The sequence below is a fragment of the Vipera ursinii genome (genome assembly GCF_947247035.1).
Source record: "Vipera ursinii genome assembly, chromosome: 3".
Classification (NCBI taxonomy): Eukaryota; Metazoa; Chordata; class Lepidosauria; order Squamata; family Viperidae; genus Vipera; species Vipera ursinii.
In genome coordinates this window covers 61,987,651-62,004,284 of record NC_139516.1, presented here as the reverse complement: position 1 = coordinate 62,004,284, position 16,634 = coordinate 61,987,651, and the positions used below count along the sequence as shown (strand labels likewise).

General features: G+C 36.8%; 2 protein-coding genes across 5 annotated transcripts in view; one reads left to right on the top strand and one right to left on the bottom strand.

Annotated features, from left to right (window-relative positions):
- The window catches only part of CC2D1B (coiled-coil and C2 domain containing 1B), a 59,661-nt gene extending 47,152 nt beyond the window's left edge, over positions 1 to 12,509 (top strand). The window contains exons 26-27 of the transcript XR_014492012.1: positions 7,544 to 7,683; positions 11,481 to 12,509. The gene's annotated coding sequence lies outside the window, so the exon portion shown is untranslated. The remainder of the gene's footprint in view (positions 1 to 7,543; positions 7,684 to 11,480) is intronic.
- The window catches only part of ZFYVE9 (zinc finger FYVE-type containing 9), a 55,156-nt gene that overhangs the window by 9,136 nt on the left and 29,386 nt on the right, over positions 1 to 16,634 (bottom strand). For all 4 annotated transcript variants that reach the window (XM_083358679.1, XM_083358680.1, XM_083358677.1 and 1 more), the window contains 9 exons: positions 15,990 to 16,089; positions 13,102 to 13,278; positions 12,511 to 12,680; positions 8,201 to 8,324; positions 6,532 to 6,654; positions 5,655 to 5,810; positions 2,085 to 2,309; positions 1,013 to 1,095; positions 86 to 190 (listed from right to left, as the gene is read on the bottom strand). In XM_083358679.1, coding sequence (XP_083214805.1) covers positions 86 to 190; positions 1,013 to 1,095; positions 2,085 to 2,309; positions 5,655 to 5,810; positions 6,532 to 6,654; positions 8,201 to 8,324; positions 12,511 to 12,680; positions 13,102 to 13,278; positions 15,990 to 16,089 — 1,263 coding nt within the window. The remainder of the gene's footprint in view (positions 1 to 85; positions 191 to 1,012; positions 1,096 to 2,084; positions 2,310 to 5,654; positions 5,811 to 6,531; positions 6,655 to 8,200; positions 8,325 to 12,510; positions 12,681 to 13,101; positions 13,279 to 15,989; positions 16,090 to 16,634) is intronic.

The window sequence follows — 16,634 nt, the reverse complement described above, 5'->3', positions numbered from 1 at the left end:
AATATGAATCAGAATTTAATTTAATAAAACTATCTTTGTAGTGGATTTCGAAACTAAGTGTATTCTATCTATTTATACCACATACCTCATTATATCTGTTACTGGGAATTTTTATGCTCGTTTTTCTCACTTCCATATCAACCACTAAGCCTTGGACAACTGGTAATGTATACTGGTAATTCCTGAAGTCCTGTCATACAGAGAATGATCAAAATCATGATAGCTACTGATCATAATTAAACTTTAACATTTCATTTATTATGAATTGATAAAGAAATATTTTAATAACATGCTGCATTAAATTCTGTTGTAATAACTACTATTTTATTCTGTAAAGAATAGCAAAGCATACAGTTGATTTCAGAGGCAATATGAAAAATCAAAGTGGGATTTGTAACTGATGACAAATAGTTTCCAGTGAGATATTTTCTTAAATGGCAACTATATAACAGAATTAAGATTACAATATTGGCCAGGCAAGTGAAACAACATGCCTTCTTGCTTTGCTGATGGTAGGAAGATAGTACCCAAGTGACTTATCAACTTCCTCCCACCCAACTTGCCTATCGCAATTCTGCTTCCTGAAGACTGAGAAAATACTATTCATTTACCATAAATGCGTTTACATTTAGCACAAATCTTTTAAATGTAGAAAAAGACATGCCCAAAATATTATTTTGTTCCCAGAAAGCAACAGTTTTATTTAGGCAACATACCTAAATCTTCTGATTTTAGAAATACTATTGAATACTTCATTTACTAACATCTTAATACTACTGTATGTAATATGAGCAGTATATCTATAACTATATGAAGATACAATTCAAATCTTAAGATATGTTTAAGGTCACATATTTAGTATATATACACAAATAAAAGGAAAAGCCTATAATGCAATTCTGGAACTTTTCTACGTAATTGTGTATGTAAATGAAAATACCAAAACATACACACTTTCTTCATTAAATATGACAGAGCAAAGGAAAAACAAATCCTTATAATTATTACTTACTGCAAGAAGATTCATAATTGTGTGACCAGTCTCACCAAACAATGGCTTACGAAATCTGACACTGAAAAGTGGACATGGATACACTAAAAAAAAAAACCCCAAAAATTAGATTTATTTTCTGAGAAGTTTACATTTGCTAGAAAAGTAGATATAGAAGATTAACAGAAATATTCAAATAATAGCTATTATTATATAATCACACATAAATAGGGCAATTGGAATCTTTATATCATGTTGGTGCCTCATCAATCAAGAACTTTTTTTAAAAAACAAATGTGCCTTGTATTGAGTTAAAACACTGGGTTAAAATATCAGCTTTTTCTAGCAGAACTTGCTAGGTATTTATTTACACAGGGCAACTGCAAACAGAAAAAAAGATACTGGAACCATCACTCCTTAGGAACATGATTTTACTACCAGTCTTTCTATCAAGTTGACTTAAGTTTCATTTGCCTCTTCAATAACATACAACACATACAAATGAAACACTGAACAGAGGCCAGGAAACAAATTCATTAAGAAATATGCTACTAATATAGTTAGCTCTATAAATGATTTTGTCTTATAATTCTTATAAGCATAATACATAAAGAAAAAACATGCAATCTTATTTATTTAAAAACCTAAAAGATTTTTAGTGAAAGAAAAATTTTATTAGATTCAAATCAAGAAGAAAAAACAGAACCTATGTTCACACAGCACGTAAAATCTAATGATGAACTTATAATTTGCCTTACTCTGTTTTGCTGAATAAGGTATCATTTGCTGGATTCACACATCAAATTAAGCCACAAAACCACATTGTACAAACCACTGGCTTAGTTCACAGAACATATTATGCAAACACATTGTATTATCGCTTAATCTGATGTTGGTACCATGCCTGGTTCCCTTTACATGAACAAAAGAAACTCTATGTACAGAATAGAGACAAAATAAAAAACTAAAATATTATTGCTCAAAAGTGTTACCACCCAAAAAACCCCCTCAAATTCTTCTCTGAGCCATTCCATAGGTTTTCCCAAAGTAGTATAAGATACATTTCTAATTTTTTTAAAAAAATGGGACTTACATCTGTATTCAGCTCCGAGTCTTAGCATCAGTCGGATTGGAAAAACTTTAGCCCAAGGAGTCTCCCATTTCTGAATAAGAATCCCAAATAAATATGGTGGGGTGGGAAGCACCAAGTCCTGCAGTGACTGATAGGCAGGCGTAACGTATAGAAAGCCACCATGCTCCTTGCTACTAAGGAAATTCTGATTGAAAAATGAGTGTCCTAGGTTGCTCACAACATTACCTACCAAACCAAAAGCATGGTTATTTCAGCGGCACATATACCATCAAAACAGAAAATTGCATATAACCTTATTCTACTAGTAATCATAGAACAAAATGAATTATCTAATGTTAATAACAGACTAGTATTAACTTTTAATTCACATACTAAAGCAAAAACAAATCAGTCTTTTACTCAATTAACATCTCAATATTTAACATATCATTTGTATTCCAAAACAATATTACTCCAAAAAGGTTATTTCATGTATCTAGAAGACTGACCGCTGAAAATGGAATCCGAGCATCTTAATATTTAGGAAAAGTATAAAAATAAAATGTATGAATTACATATGCTTAAGTTATGAATAAATTTGTTAAACTTCTCAAGATCTCCTGCTTTAGTCATCATCCTTAATTATTATTTCTAACAATCCACTAGCATACAAGTCTAGCCTGACACTTAATAAGCTGGCAAACAAGAACTTCCACATACTGAAGTATACCTTGACACTGAAATAATTTCTGAGAGTGTATCCCTCACATTAAAACAAAAAATAAAAGCCACTGGCTTCTTTTGGGATAGGCAGACTTGCCTACCACCCTGATAGCCTACCACCTTGTCAGTTCAAATGAGATGGGTTAGGCACTGTCACCCAACTTGGTTTTAAAATAGTAATGATAGTCAACTCATTTCTATAGACATAAAGGATATACATAAAGAATAGATACAACTTTGTTTACAACTTACTGTGGTTTGATATAGCAGAGGGCAAAAGAAAGCTTGTTATACCGCAAGTATGCCAGTCACAAATCTAAAGTGATTCTCCCAGACTATTTAGGAAGTGCTATTATGTTGTAGCCTTGTAAAAACATTGTCAGAATAAAATTCCTGCATTAGAGTGCCCAATTATAGACAAGAAGCAAGATGAACTTCCTTATCTCCATTCTTAGATAATGCCTACTCCTCTCAAAAAATAACTAGAGTTCACTGGTTTCAAGACAGGAACTAAACTTGAATGTAGCCAAATGGCAATCTAAATAGAATGCAGGCTGGCACTATTCTGAAATGCAACATAAATTTTATCAGGTTCAAACAATCCAATCATCACATACATCGTTGTTGTTTTTTTAAAAAAAATATATCTGTTTTCCTAATTGATTATATTTTGGAATCCTGACTATTAAAAAAAAAAGTAAAATGATTTCTTACTTCCCACCTTAATTCCAGTAAGGCGCTGCTTGCATTCCTTTTGGAATGACATTTCTGAAAGAGATCATCTTAGATCCCACTGTCAATTCATTCAACGAAATACATATGTCTGCATACCATAACTGAGTTGCTACACTGACCGTTTTAGACATTTGTCTCAAGATATATATGCTCAAAAAAAGCAAGTATTGCAAATCATTTCAGTTAAGATAGCATTTGTTTAATGTTTTTTTTTTCTTATTTCCATTTAGAGCTGCAAACTGGAACTTAAGAAATTCCAGTAAAGGACCTGGAATTGTAGAACATGTTAAATGAGAAGAACAACTTGAGACGTTGTGTGGGATACTTTAAAACCATATTACAGCTGGAACAGATAAGCACATAACTTTCCCTAGCCCTTCCTTTATCCACTGTGTCTCAGCAAACTTTAAAATCCAACTATCAATGAAGATGATGTCTGCTTGCCTATAGGACAAATGATATTCCACCCTGCTTCAATATGGTAGCCTACTGGACTGGCAGAGGAACCTTAATTCAATATTCACATTGGGATAGGTCCCTCACCACAAGCGTCCATGGGCTAGCTTAGGATGCTGAGAATAGTCGCGGTGATATAATTGGATATGTCCTTCCACAGTGGAAACATCAGGAAAGTTTAAGAGGAAGAAATCAGTAAGCTCATGAGCCACAGCATTGGATACTTGAGGTTCTTTGTTCATGCTGAGTAATGCTGGCTTGGGCTGTAGAAAATACCACAACTTTACAGGAATGAAGTTGCGCACACATGTGGTATAATATTCTAACAGCGCAAAGTACATAACAGATACTTTGATCAGAAAGTATCCTAACTCCTGTGAAAAATCCCTTCGTTATAATGAAAATCCTTTACCTTCTTTTGAAAAGTTTATATAATTAAATACTTCTGTTTGAAGCAAATTTTCTATATATGAAAAACTATTATGATGCAATAATTAGATTCACTGCATCTGTGCCAGATAATAGGCTGATTGTGATAAAACTTTGGGTTAATCTATTGCTTTCTTTTCTCTCACATATTATGTCACAATAGATATTAAATACGCTTTGTGCGCCACTAAATGAGCATATGTAAGAGGTTAAGAATCATGAAGATCCTCCACTTGCAAAGGAGGAATACCTTTTGCTATCCAACACATAATTCATGAATTAATTTACTTGTCTGAACTAAAGAAATGTAAAATGCTGAATCCTACCCAGGTAAAATTTGGCTATTACAAATTACTCCACCCAGTGTCCTGTTCCTCACAATACTACAGCCCAACTGAAGAATCCCTAAGACCGCACCCACCCACACAGACACGCAAGACACCAGAATATAAACTGACAGCAAACAGCACTCCTTACTAGCACTGATGATGTTACCTAGTTAGGGTAATGAAACGTCTGCCAGAAAACAAGCAAGCTCAGAGCACTAAGGACCCCTCATCACAATATTACAGAACAGTGTGCCCAAAAGGCAATATTCAAAAACAAATTATGGGAAGGCAATAAATAACGCATGACCGCAAGTGAGAAGCACTTTGTTTAATGGTAGAGTAATTCCGTATATTATGAAAAGCTGAAGATATTCAAGACAGAGTATGCAAATTCTGTATTTTATGAAAAGCTGAAGATGAAATTCAAGACAGAGTATGCCAACTCCAGAATCAATTCGTTGATCAATGAATTTTGGATCCAAATTTGTCCCTAAGGCTCCCTTTACAGGTTTGCGGAATTACTTTTTTCAGGTATACTGTCAGCAAGAAAAACACCAACATGCATGTATGACTTTACTTTCACTGTATTACCAATCTTAGAGGAGAGCTAATAAAATTCAGAAATCTTAGCTATTTAACCGAATACCTTATTAAGTAGCTATATGTTGTTCCAATTCTTAATTATTTTCTTGCATGTAAGAAACAATGGAATAATAAAAGAATGGGAGAAACTGTTTCATGGTATAATAAAATGGCTCCATTAATTTGTAAATGGACATACCCTGTGGCAATTATTTCAAGGTGGATGCTCCCAATCTCCTCAAATATTCTACGTGGGTTCAGAACCGCAAAAGGCGTACTTAGCAATTTTAAAAGGTGCCATCAATCATCATAGTTTTTAAAATGGTCAAAGTTTTACCTGCCAAGGCATCTTGATAAAGTTGCACAAAGTGGTTAAAAATATCCTTGGGTAAGCATTTTTCATCAGGTAAACATTGGAGAAGAATTACTATTTCTGATTGGCCTACTGCATGCATTCCCTTTGTAGTAAAGCACCAGCATTTCCTGTTCACATCTGCAAAAAATAAAAAAAATGATTTTAAAATATTAAGTTAATTCACACACTATAGAATGCTGTGTTTATCGAAATAAATATTTTACAGGTATTATCCATAAGAGGTATGTATGTGGATCAAGAACACGGCACTGGATGGTCAGGAATTTATTTACTTACAATATTTATGAATCGCCCAGTTAAGACTTTGAGCGATGTATAATAAAAATACAAAATAAAAACCACCAGCACAATTAATACACCTAAATATATTTAACTCCTCTTTCTTCTGTTATTTTTCTAATTAAAATATTTTTAAAAAGAAACCTGCAAAGTGCTACATAATATCACATTCTAAGCCAATGTCACATCTTCTGCAGAAACTGTTAAAAATTATATAAAATGTTAACACATGTAATCAATTTATACACCTGATGATGGAAATATAATATTAACAATTTCATTATTATTCAGAACATTAAATGGAGATTCTTCTCTATTACATTATTGTCATTATTATCAATATTATCAATATGAGACATTTAAAATTTCTGTGTGTGCCCAACCTCACCCTCCCCAAAAAATCCTACAAACTTTTTCTGAACTTTGGCAAACAGTACCTACTAAGAACCTGCCCACCATTAATGAAGAATAATTGTTTGCTAGCAGAAATATAACAACAAAGCACAAATGTAGTTAATAGATAGATATTCGCTATCTACTTGAAATAACTGGGACTTACAATTTACAATTTTAACCATAGACAATAAATTTGCATTTAAAACAAATACAAGAGGATCAGGGCCACCATCTTCCAGCTGTTGCATCACTGATATGTGAGATGGTTTTTCTTCTACAGTATAATCTAAAACAAAGAAAGATTATGTGTCATTTGCCAAAAGTGTACAAGGTTTTATGTACAAGAAAATCTATTATGTTAGACTCGTAGTATTAGAAACAGAAATTCAGGCTATCAAATTCAACTCCATCCTCTGACAGGGAGTGGGGAATCCAAATTAAAACATCTGTACCAAATGTCTATTCCAGGTTTTCCTGAAGAAGGTGTTTTGGAATTTCTTCCTAACACCTGATTGAAAACTGCCTTTCTGTAAGCTCTTTTTCTTTTTCTCCTAAGTGTTCATATAAGACTTTTGGATTTGTCTTCAATACAAACTTCATTTTTTTATAAAAACGCTTAGCTTCTACTATAAATTATTATTTTAATTTTTGTAATTCTGTATTTTTATTCTTGCCCTGTTCACCGCCTTGAGTCCTTCGGGAGAAGGGCGGTATATAAATATTATTAAATAAATAAATAAATAAATAAATTAGTATTATATTTATGTTATTGCAATAAGCTTTGTGCTGGACTATCCTTGTACTAGGATAGAATTTAGAGAGAAGTAACCTAACTTGAGACTGATCATTTGGATCTCAAGTGAGAATTAAGGGTTGATGTGTTAGATGATCCATCACTTTTCTTGTGGTGGATCTTCTGTTTCCTTGGCTGTCCACATTGCTTTCAGGAGTCTCCAATATCAAAGTTCAAAGGCATCAACAATCTTCTTATTCTGCTTCTTTAAATGCCAACTTTTGCTGTTTGCTGAACGCTGGATGGCAGATTAAGAGCTGAATAAACAGAATGTAGCAGTCTTGAAACAAATGTGCAGTCTACCTATTAGCTGTTCTAATTTTGCAAGTTATGAAAAACCTTAGTGCCAGATTATATCTGGGGTAATTCTCTTTATCTTTAGATCTCTTCAGAAAGTCTCCTCAGGAGGGATTCCTCTCAGCTGCTGATCATGCAGAAAGGAGCCTTCTCCATGAGAATATTCTCCCACCTGGTAATCATGAAGTATCAACTATGGCGACTTTAAATACACCTATGGAAGGGGTAATGCGATTATATATATGCATGCATGCATGCATGCTTTGGGTTTTAAGTACTTACTTTTAACTGTTTAATTAATGCATTTTAGTTTTAATTTAAAACTGTCATACAACATTGACATGGGAAACATAAACAGATGACATTTCTAAAATGTCTGGATCTGAAAATCTATGATGAGCAAAACCCCAAGAGCTATGAAAACAGTATGTCTGAGAAATACTAGAACAATTTATATAATTATAAGTTGTCGCAGAAATTGGTGCTATGCTGATTAACAAAGATATTCCTTCTCGCAATTGTCTCATTTTTTCTTAATGAACATTTCCATATTCTCCATTGATTTATATTGCGTTAACAAATATAGTGCTACCACAGAATTCCCACTTGTGAAAAACAAAACACAGCACCTCATTAGGCATAACCTTATCCACCACTAATTAAAAGACAATCTGAAGTTGAAGAAAGTTCTATTTGATATAATATTGTATTTTTCATTTACACACTAGCATCCACCACTCACCTCCTTTTACCCCAGTAGAGATGAGAATTGGAGGAAGCCCGTCTTCTGGAATAAGATTCATTGCACTGCCAACGGGACTTCCAACCTGAGTTATATTTCTTGAAAATGCAAGTGTGTTTTCAGTCTGCAAGATATAACAAAAAACATGGTGTAATGTATAGTTAGTCAAGCCCTAATCACTTCACAACATGACTGGAGCTCCCCTTGAAGACCACTCAGAACTGGTCCAGAATGCAAAGTGCAAGCAGTGATGAGCATGCCTTTATATGCCCATGTGACAGCTTCAACAAGCTAGGCTAGTTACCTGTATGCTTCCAAGGTTTTGCTCATGATCTATAAAACCTTACATGTCATAGGGCCTGGCTACTTGAGGGATTATCTGTCTTCCATGGTATCAGCCTGGTCTGTTCAATCCAAGAGAGTTGGAACACTTCAAGTCCTTTCAATTAAACAGTGTCATCTCTCAAAAGCCGGATACATACCTTCTATGTCCTCTTGCTTGTCTTCTGGAACAAGATTCAATCTGTTATTTATGTAACTCTCACCTTGCTGGCATTCTGAAATGCCTTTTTTCCCAGATCTTGGATAAGGGTTCTTTGGGCTTCTGCCAGATTGTGTGTGGGTATAGTTAATCAGATCCATCATCATTTTTTGTTGGCTATTTTAATAATTACAGTATTCTGTTTTTATTCTGTTGGTTTTATTGTATATTGCCCAGAGTCAATTGGAATTTGGTGGTGTCTATATCGAATAATTTAAATTAAGTAAACCTTAATCTAATCTTCACTTTACAAATAAAAGGTACAAAAACTCCAGTAAGATCTTATGTAAGAGAATCAAGACAACTAGTATTCATATATATGGGGCCAGTGGTCATCTCCGTTTCAAAGCCGAAGAGCCAGCGCTTGCCCGAGGACATCTCCGTGGTCATGTGGCCGGCATGACTAGACACCAAAGGCGCACGGAACGCTGTTACCTTCCCACCGTAGTGGTCCCTATTTTTCTACTTGCATTTTTATGTGCTTTCGAACTGCTAGGTTGGCAGAAGCTGGGACAAGTAACAGGCGCTCACTCTGCTACGTGGCACTCGGGATTTGACCCACCAAACTGCCGACCATCTGATCGACAAGCTCAGCGTCCTAACCCACTATTATTTATTATATATATATATATATATATATATATATATATATATATGTGTGTGTGTGTGTGTGTGTGTGTGTGTGTGTGTGTGTGTGTGTGTGTGTGTGTGTTTTCTGAGGTTTTCGCGGGTGCCTGTATGTGGATCCTTGGTTTTTCGGGTTTTTCCCCGCGTAGAACTATAGGTGTAGGCGCAACGTTTCGACGGAATCCCATCCGTCATCATCAGGCTTTAGCTTCCTTCTTCTGGGAGAAGCATGTGGCTGTTTGTTCCTCTCACCTGTCATCGCAAACCTCTACATGGAACACTTTGAAACCCTCGCTCTAGAAAAATCCAACCACAAACCCAAACTCTGGCTCAGATACGTAGATGACACCTTCGTAATCTGGCCACACGGCAAAGAAAAACTGGATGACTTCCTCATACACCTCAATAGCCTACACCCCAAAATACAATTCACCATGGAAACAGAAGCTAACAATCAACTTCCCTTCCTTGATGTCTTAGTCTACAAGAAATCCAACGGCTCCCTAGGACACACTATCTACCATAAAAAAACACACACAAACCGCTATCTGAACGCACTCTCACACCACCACCCAGCACAGATCAACTCCGTAGCCAAGACACTCATCTCCAGAACAAAACACCTAGCTGACGAACAACACCTAAAAACCGAACTACACACTCTCACTAATGTACTAACAGCCAATGGATTCCAAAGAAACATGATTACCAACTTAATCCGAAGAGAGACACCCACAAAAACCCAAGACAGAGAACAAGAAAATGGCAAAGCCCTCCTCCCATACTTAAAAGGGACCACAGACAGAATCAGCAAGGTCCTCCAAAAACACAACATCAAAACAGCATTGTACACAGACAGAAAAATATCCACCATCCTAAGAAACCCCAAGGACATAATTGGCTTAGAAAACCAAGGAGTATACGAAATCCCATGCTCCACCTGTCCCACCACATACATCGGACAGACCAACAGAAGAATAAGTGCACGCATTGAAGAGCACAAAAACTCACTCAGAAAGGGAGAACAAACTTCATCCCTGGTCCAACACTTTGAAGCCACGGGACATGAAATTGATTTTAAAAAAACCAAAACTATCGCCAAAATTGAACATTTTAACAACAGAATAATCAGAGAAGCCATTGAGATAGAAAAATGCCCCCACAGCATGAATAAACAAGATGATACCTCTCGTCTACCAGCCATTTGGAAACCCGCCTTGATTGACAGACGAGGCCCAACCACCAAGAATGATACCAGACCCAAACTCATGATAACATCACATGACATCACCACCACACAACCATTCAAAAAGCAAATCCGAACCCACAACGATAAAGACACACAACCACAAAACAGAAACCTAACTACAGCTGCAACATCAGCCACTTTAAACCCCTCCAAACCACACAATAAGCAAACTGACACCCACTATAAAAACATGGCACCACCACAAACACGAAGCCGAACAAAAGCAGCACAACTCACCAGCTCAGGTCTGGAGCTGGCAGCTGAGACCAGCCCATCCACTCAGAACACACCCCCACCCAATCAGAACACACCCACCATTCAAAACACACTCCCACCCAATCAGAACACACTTGGTCCCCTACCCAATCAGAGCACACCTCCACAGAACACACCCCCTCTGGCAGTTTAAAAAAGAGGAACAAACAGCCACATGCTTCTCCCAGAAGAAGGAAGCAGAAGCCTGATGATGACGGATGGGATTCCGTCGAAACGTTGCGCCTACACCTTTAATTCTACGCGGGGAAAAACCCGAAAAACCAAGGATCCACATACAGGCACCCGCGAAAACCTCAGAAAACAAATATCCATATATATATATATATATATCCATATATCCATATATATATATATATATATATATATATATATATATATATATATATATATATATATATATATATATATATATATATATATATATATATAATCATCTGATAGAATAATTTCCTTATACATGGATACAAAAACGATTCATTTCTACAATATATAAAAAGCACAATTTAGAGTTCCCATAGATGTTAAGCTGAAAGAATGGAGGTCATTTTCATTAATTTCTCATTCTCATCTGTTTCAATTCTACCAAGATTGTGATTGAATTGGCCATCCAGATCTGGGGATATTCCATCTTTCACCATGGATGAAGTAGCAGTTCTCTCTTCAAGAATGATATGCAATCTGGGGGACTTCTGGGACTCACAGCTCCTGCTTGACAAGCTGGTGTCAGCAGTAGCAAGGAAGACCTTTGCACAACTCCATCTGTTTCCTAGATCAAGGATCACTTATGCTCTAGTCATCTCAGGGTTTGACAACTCAATGTGCTCTACATGTTGCTACCTTGAAGACCACCCAACTTCACTTCAACTATTCTAGAATACGACAGCATAAATAATAATGGGCATGCCTCCGTATGTCCACGAAACACTTCTGTTTTGCAAGCTGCACCACTTGTTGGTTTGCTTCTGGCTGCAATTTATTATTACTCCCGCAAGGCCTGGCTATTTGAGGAACTACCTATCTCCCATAACATCTATCCAGCTGATTCGATCTTGCAGAGTTGGCACATTCCAGATTCCTTCAATTAAACAACGTCATTTATGAAGACACTGGAAGTGCAACTTCTCTGTAGTAGAGTCTGCTCTTCCCCAAAGATCCAGATGGCCTTTACCTTCTGTTATTTAGAAGAGCCACGAAAGACATAGCTCTTCACTCAGGCCTTTGTTGAGAAAGAGTGAGACCCTTCACTTCATCGTGCTTGCCATCTTCTTTTAGTATTATCTTTTATGTTTAATTGATTTGTTATAAACCCCCTGAATCACCAAGTGTCATGCAGCATTTTTTATTGTTACTATTGTTGTTGTTGTTGTCATTTCTCATGCTGTTCAAGTATGCTCATGTTATATACTATTAACCAAGTTTTGTTTTTTATTTTGGGGGTTTTGGGGGGGAGGGGTGCTTTCCAGTCTAGAAGTCAGTCTCACAGTTTCTAATGTAGTGCTTTAACCACTACATCAAATTGGTTCTATGCTGTATATAAGGAAATCTAAAGCATTCTCTTTCCTATGCCATTTGAATAGCACACAATATACTATATAATAAAGAAGGGCAGTCATTCACCTCTTCTGGCAACGTGTTGTTGCTTATGGGCTTGCTTGGATCATGTGATACTGCAAGTGCTCCAGTGGAACTTGTTCCAGACACTGTTAATTTGGCTGCATCAGCAACTTCGCCATTGGGTAAGATCCCATCAGCAAACCAAACACGTCTTTGTTCTCTAGGCTGAGTCACTGCATAGAAAGATGAGATTAGCTTTATGAAAGAAATACATGCATGAGAAGAAATGAAGCTAAATGCAAAACAGTGATACAGAAATATATTTTCTAACACAAGCTGAACAATATCTGTAAGTGTTCCAAGACCACAATTAATCAAATGTCACAGGAACAAGTTTGAATTACACCCCAGGTCAGTTATGCAGATATGTTTTCATTATCACTCACACATATGTAAGATGACTATACAACTCCATGAGACCAGTCGTCACCTAGATTTCATGGTTTAAAGAAGAGGCATAATTATTTGCTGGGAAAACTGATAGTTCAAGGGTAATTTGAAATAAGATACGTTTGGCCTAAGCTAAATTTTATGAGGTGATTAAAATTAAGAACAGAATTGACCAGGGAGGACTACATTTTCAAGGATCCATACCTTCAGTACCTGGATGCTTTAAGACTCCCACTGGGACCATAACAGTAGGTGGTGGAGAGTTCAGCACTCCAGAAGCCTGGACTTGCTGCAAGGGAGGAATGGTAGAACAGTATTCAGCAGGATTGTTAGGATTGGGGCTCGGACTAGGGGCACTCAGCATATTCTCCAGGCTTTGAGCTACAAAAAGATAAAAATACAAGAAAGGAAATTGTTATCATGTAAAATTAAATTTAATAATTGTTTTCCTTTTATTACAAATACAGACATAATGTCATGAACTCATTAGCCATAGCAACTAAAGTTAAGGCAAACAAAGCAAGGGTTTAAATTAAAAGAATTAATTATTTCAGATTACCATTATGGAATTATTATCACCATGAAAGTAGGATCACAGAGCCAAGGCTACTGATAATAGATTTTTGATAACAATTTGGCTAGATTTTTCAAACAATGTTTGGTGAATTATGACTGGATTTGTCCTTATGTAGTGAAGATTGCTACAGGACTTTTCCCCACAATACTTATAGAGACAAGCCAGAAGTCCAGAAGCTGATAGAGCAGAGGAGCAGAACTTGAGATGGGACAACATTAAAAAATTGCTTTGGGGTTATTAAGTATACAAAGAAAATATTCTATAAACTAGAGGCTACTACAGAGAGGGTGTGTTATTTCATCTCTACTCCAGATTCCTCAAATTTCAGAAGGCATTCTATAAATGAGCAGATTGGTTCTGATCCGGCATTGCCTGATATAGGCCAATACCATGCTAACAATTAGCCTTTTGAACAGAATTCACAACCTACTGGCAATAAACATAACAACTTAACCTTATAGATGTTTTATATAGGTGTAATTCAACAGTAAGGGACGCGGTGGCTCAGTGGGTTAGGACGCTGAGCTTGTCGATCAGAAGGTCGGCAGTTTGGCGGGTCGAATCCCGAGTGCCGCATAACAGAGTGAGCGCCTGTTACTCGTCCCAGCTTCTGCCAACCTAGCAGTTCGAAAGCACGTAAAAATGCAAGTAGAAAAATAGGGACCGCTCCGGTGGGAAGGTAACAGCGTTCCGTGCGCCTTTGGCGTCTAGTCATGCCGGCCACATGACCACGGAGATGTCCTCGGACAAGACAAGATGTCTTCGGCTTTGAAACGGAGATGAGCACCGGCCCCTAGAGTTGGAAACGACTAGAACGCATGTGCGGGGGAACCTTTACCTTTACCTTTAATTCAACAGTGGCTTGTTCCCCTAGGACAAGGGTGTCAAACTCGCAACGTCACGTCATGTGTCACGATGTATCATGATATGTTTTTTTGCCATTGCCAGCAATGGGGTGGGCGCAGTTTTGCTAGGATGCATCCGGCCCACAGGCCGGCAGTTTGACACCCCTGCCCCTAGGAGCTTGGCTGCCTCATTCAATCCCAGCTGTAGCTAACTTCCAGATGATCTCCTAAAGCACGGGTGTCAAACTCACATGTCACGTGATGTGCTGAGACGTATCGCGACTTATTTTGCACTGCCAGAGCTGGGGTGGACGCGGCCTTGTATGATGCAGTTTGACACCCCTGTCCTAAAGGCAGCCCCACGTACAGTAATCCAATCAGGTGAGCATTAGAGCATGCATGATTGATATCAGTTTGTGACTTTGTTTGAACTTAGTAAATTAATCTCAAATGTAGTTACACTCTTTATTATTAAATCTATTTATTGCCCTGCCCACTTTGGGTAGGAGAAATGAATTAATATGTTTATGCTATGCACATTTAAATGTTTATCTTTTTAAACTTACAATTCCGTAACTATATCTGAGGAGATCTAGGAACTGCAGCTACAAGTTCTGAGAGCAGAAATACTGGTACCTGGCCTTCAGAATGTACACTTTGTGATAAATATTTTTCATTCATGACAAATGTGGAAGATCTTTCATTAGCACATCTAAGTAGGTTTCTACAACTGACAGCTGGATCTGTACATATGTGGATCCAATCCATTTACCGTAGGCCAACATATATGACAAGCGCTACAGAAAATACATACCCATTGCACTATTCCCTTTCTGGGTAAGCACCATTATGGAAAGTACACAAAACGAATGAGAAGCAATAAGCAAAAAAAGTTAAAGGTAGGAGAGGAAAGAAAAGCAAATAAAAGGTAAATCTAGCTTACACCACAACCATTTAGTATCTCTCTCCATTCCTTCCCATCCATGCAAAACATCTTGACTTCTACTATGTCTATACATTTTCTGTACTGCATTTTGTTCTTTAAACTTCCCATCTCTTTCTTTCTGAGGAACTTCAACCAACTTTTTCTTTCTTGTGTGTGTGTGTGTGTGTGTGTGTGTGTCTGTCTGTGTGTCTGTGTGTCTGTCTGTCTGTCTGTCTGTCTGTGATGTGATCTTCACTCAACACTCTGTGTGGTCACTTACCCTTCTATTCAGTCCAAAGTCACTGAATACCCATTCAGTTTTGATCACATATTTTCTTGTTTTACCATACATACGTCTTACCTATGCCATTCACACACTTTCAATTCACCTTTGTTTTTCCTGACATACTGTATCCAACTCTCAAAGCAGACAGAAACATGCTCTTATACACAGCAATTTGACAAAAATCTTTTCATGGCAACACACCAGCCACTGCCTTTATTTCCAGCCTTTATGCTACATATCATTTTCAGAAATTGTTAAGTTCTCCAATAATTCAGTGGCACATACTAGATACTAGAGTTATTACTGGTATCATTCTGAAAATAGCTTTCTCATTTAAATTATTTCCAATATGAAAATAAATTACACCGGACTGCACAACAGCTCCCACTCATACATTAGAAAGGCTCCATTAACCACAAAGTAATGAAACTTGAGTATTGTTTCAACAATATTACTTACCATTCATAAGCACCGAATGGCAAATTACACATACTCTGGCTTCCTTCCTATCCATATATAGCAATTTGCATTTCAGACTACAGCACGCTGCACAGAAAACCTTCAGTAAAATAAGAAAAATATATTTACGTTACATCTAATTAAAACAATTTGGACAGAATGCTCTATCTATATTTCCAACACAAGCATGTTCTAGTTTTTTCTACAGAATAAAACAAAATTGCTTAATGCTCATGTAAAAAGTCATTATATATTACATTATACGTTATATATGTTATATACTATACATATTTTAGACTGAATAATTTTATAACAAAATTTCCCCCCCACAGCAACAGATCAAGACGAATTAAGAAATAGTGACTGGCCCAAACTCCTCCAATAGCTTTCATGACAGAGAATGGACTTGATCTTCAAAGGGCTATCTTAATGAATGAATGAACCTTTACTGTCAAAGTACAACCATGTATACATTGAGATTGGCTGAGCCTCCCTTCGTGCCCCCACCCCCAACTCACAGTACAACAAACCCTCCACCTTATTACACCTTGTGAGCTAATTGCACAACACACCAGCCTCGCAAGTCAATCATACATAAAGTTTATAAAATTATTTCCTGTTCAAGAGCCTAACAGCCCATGGATA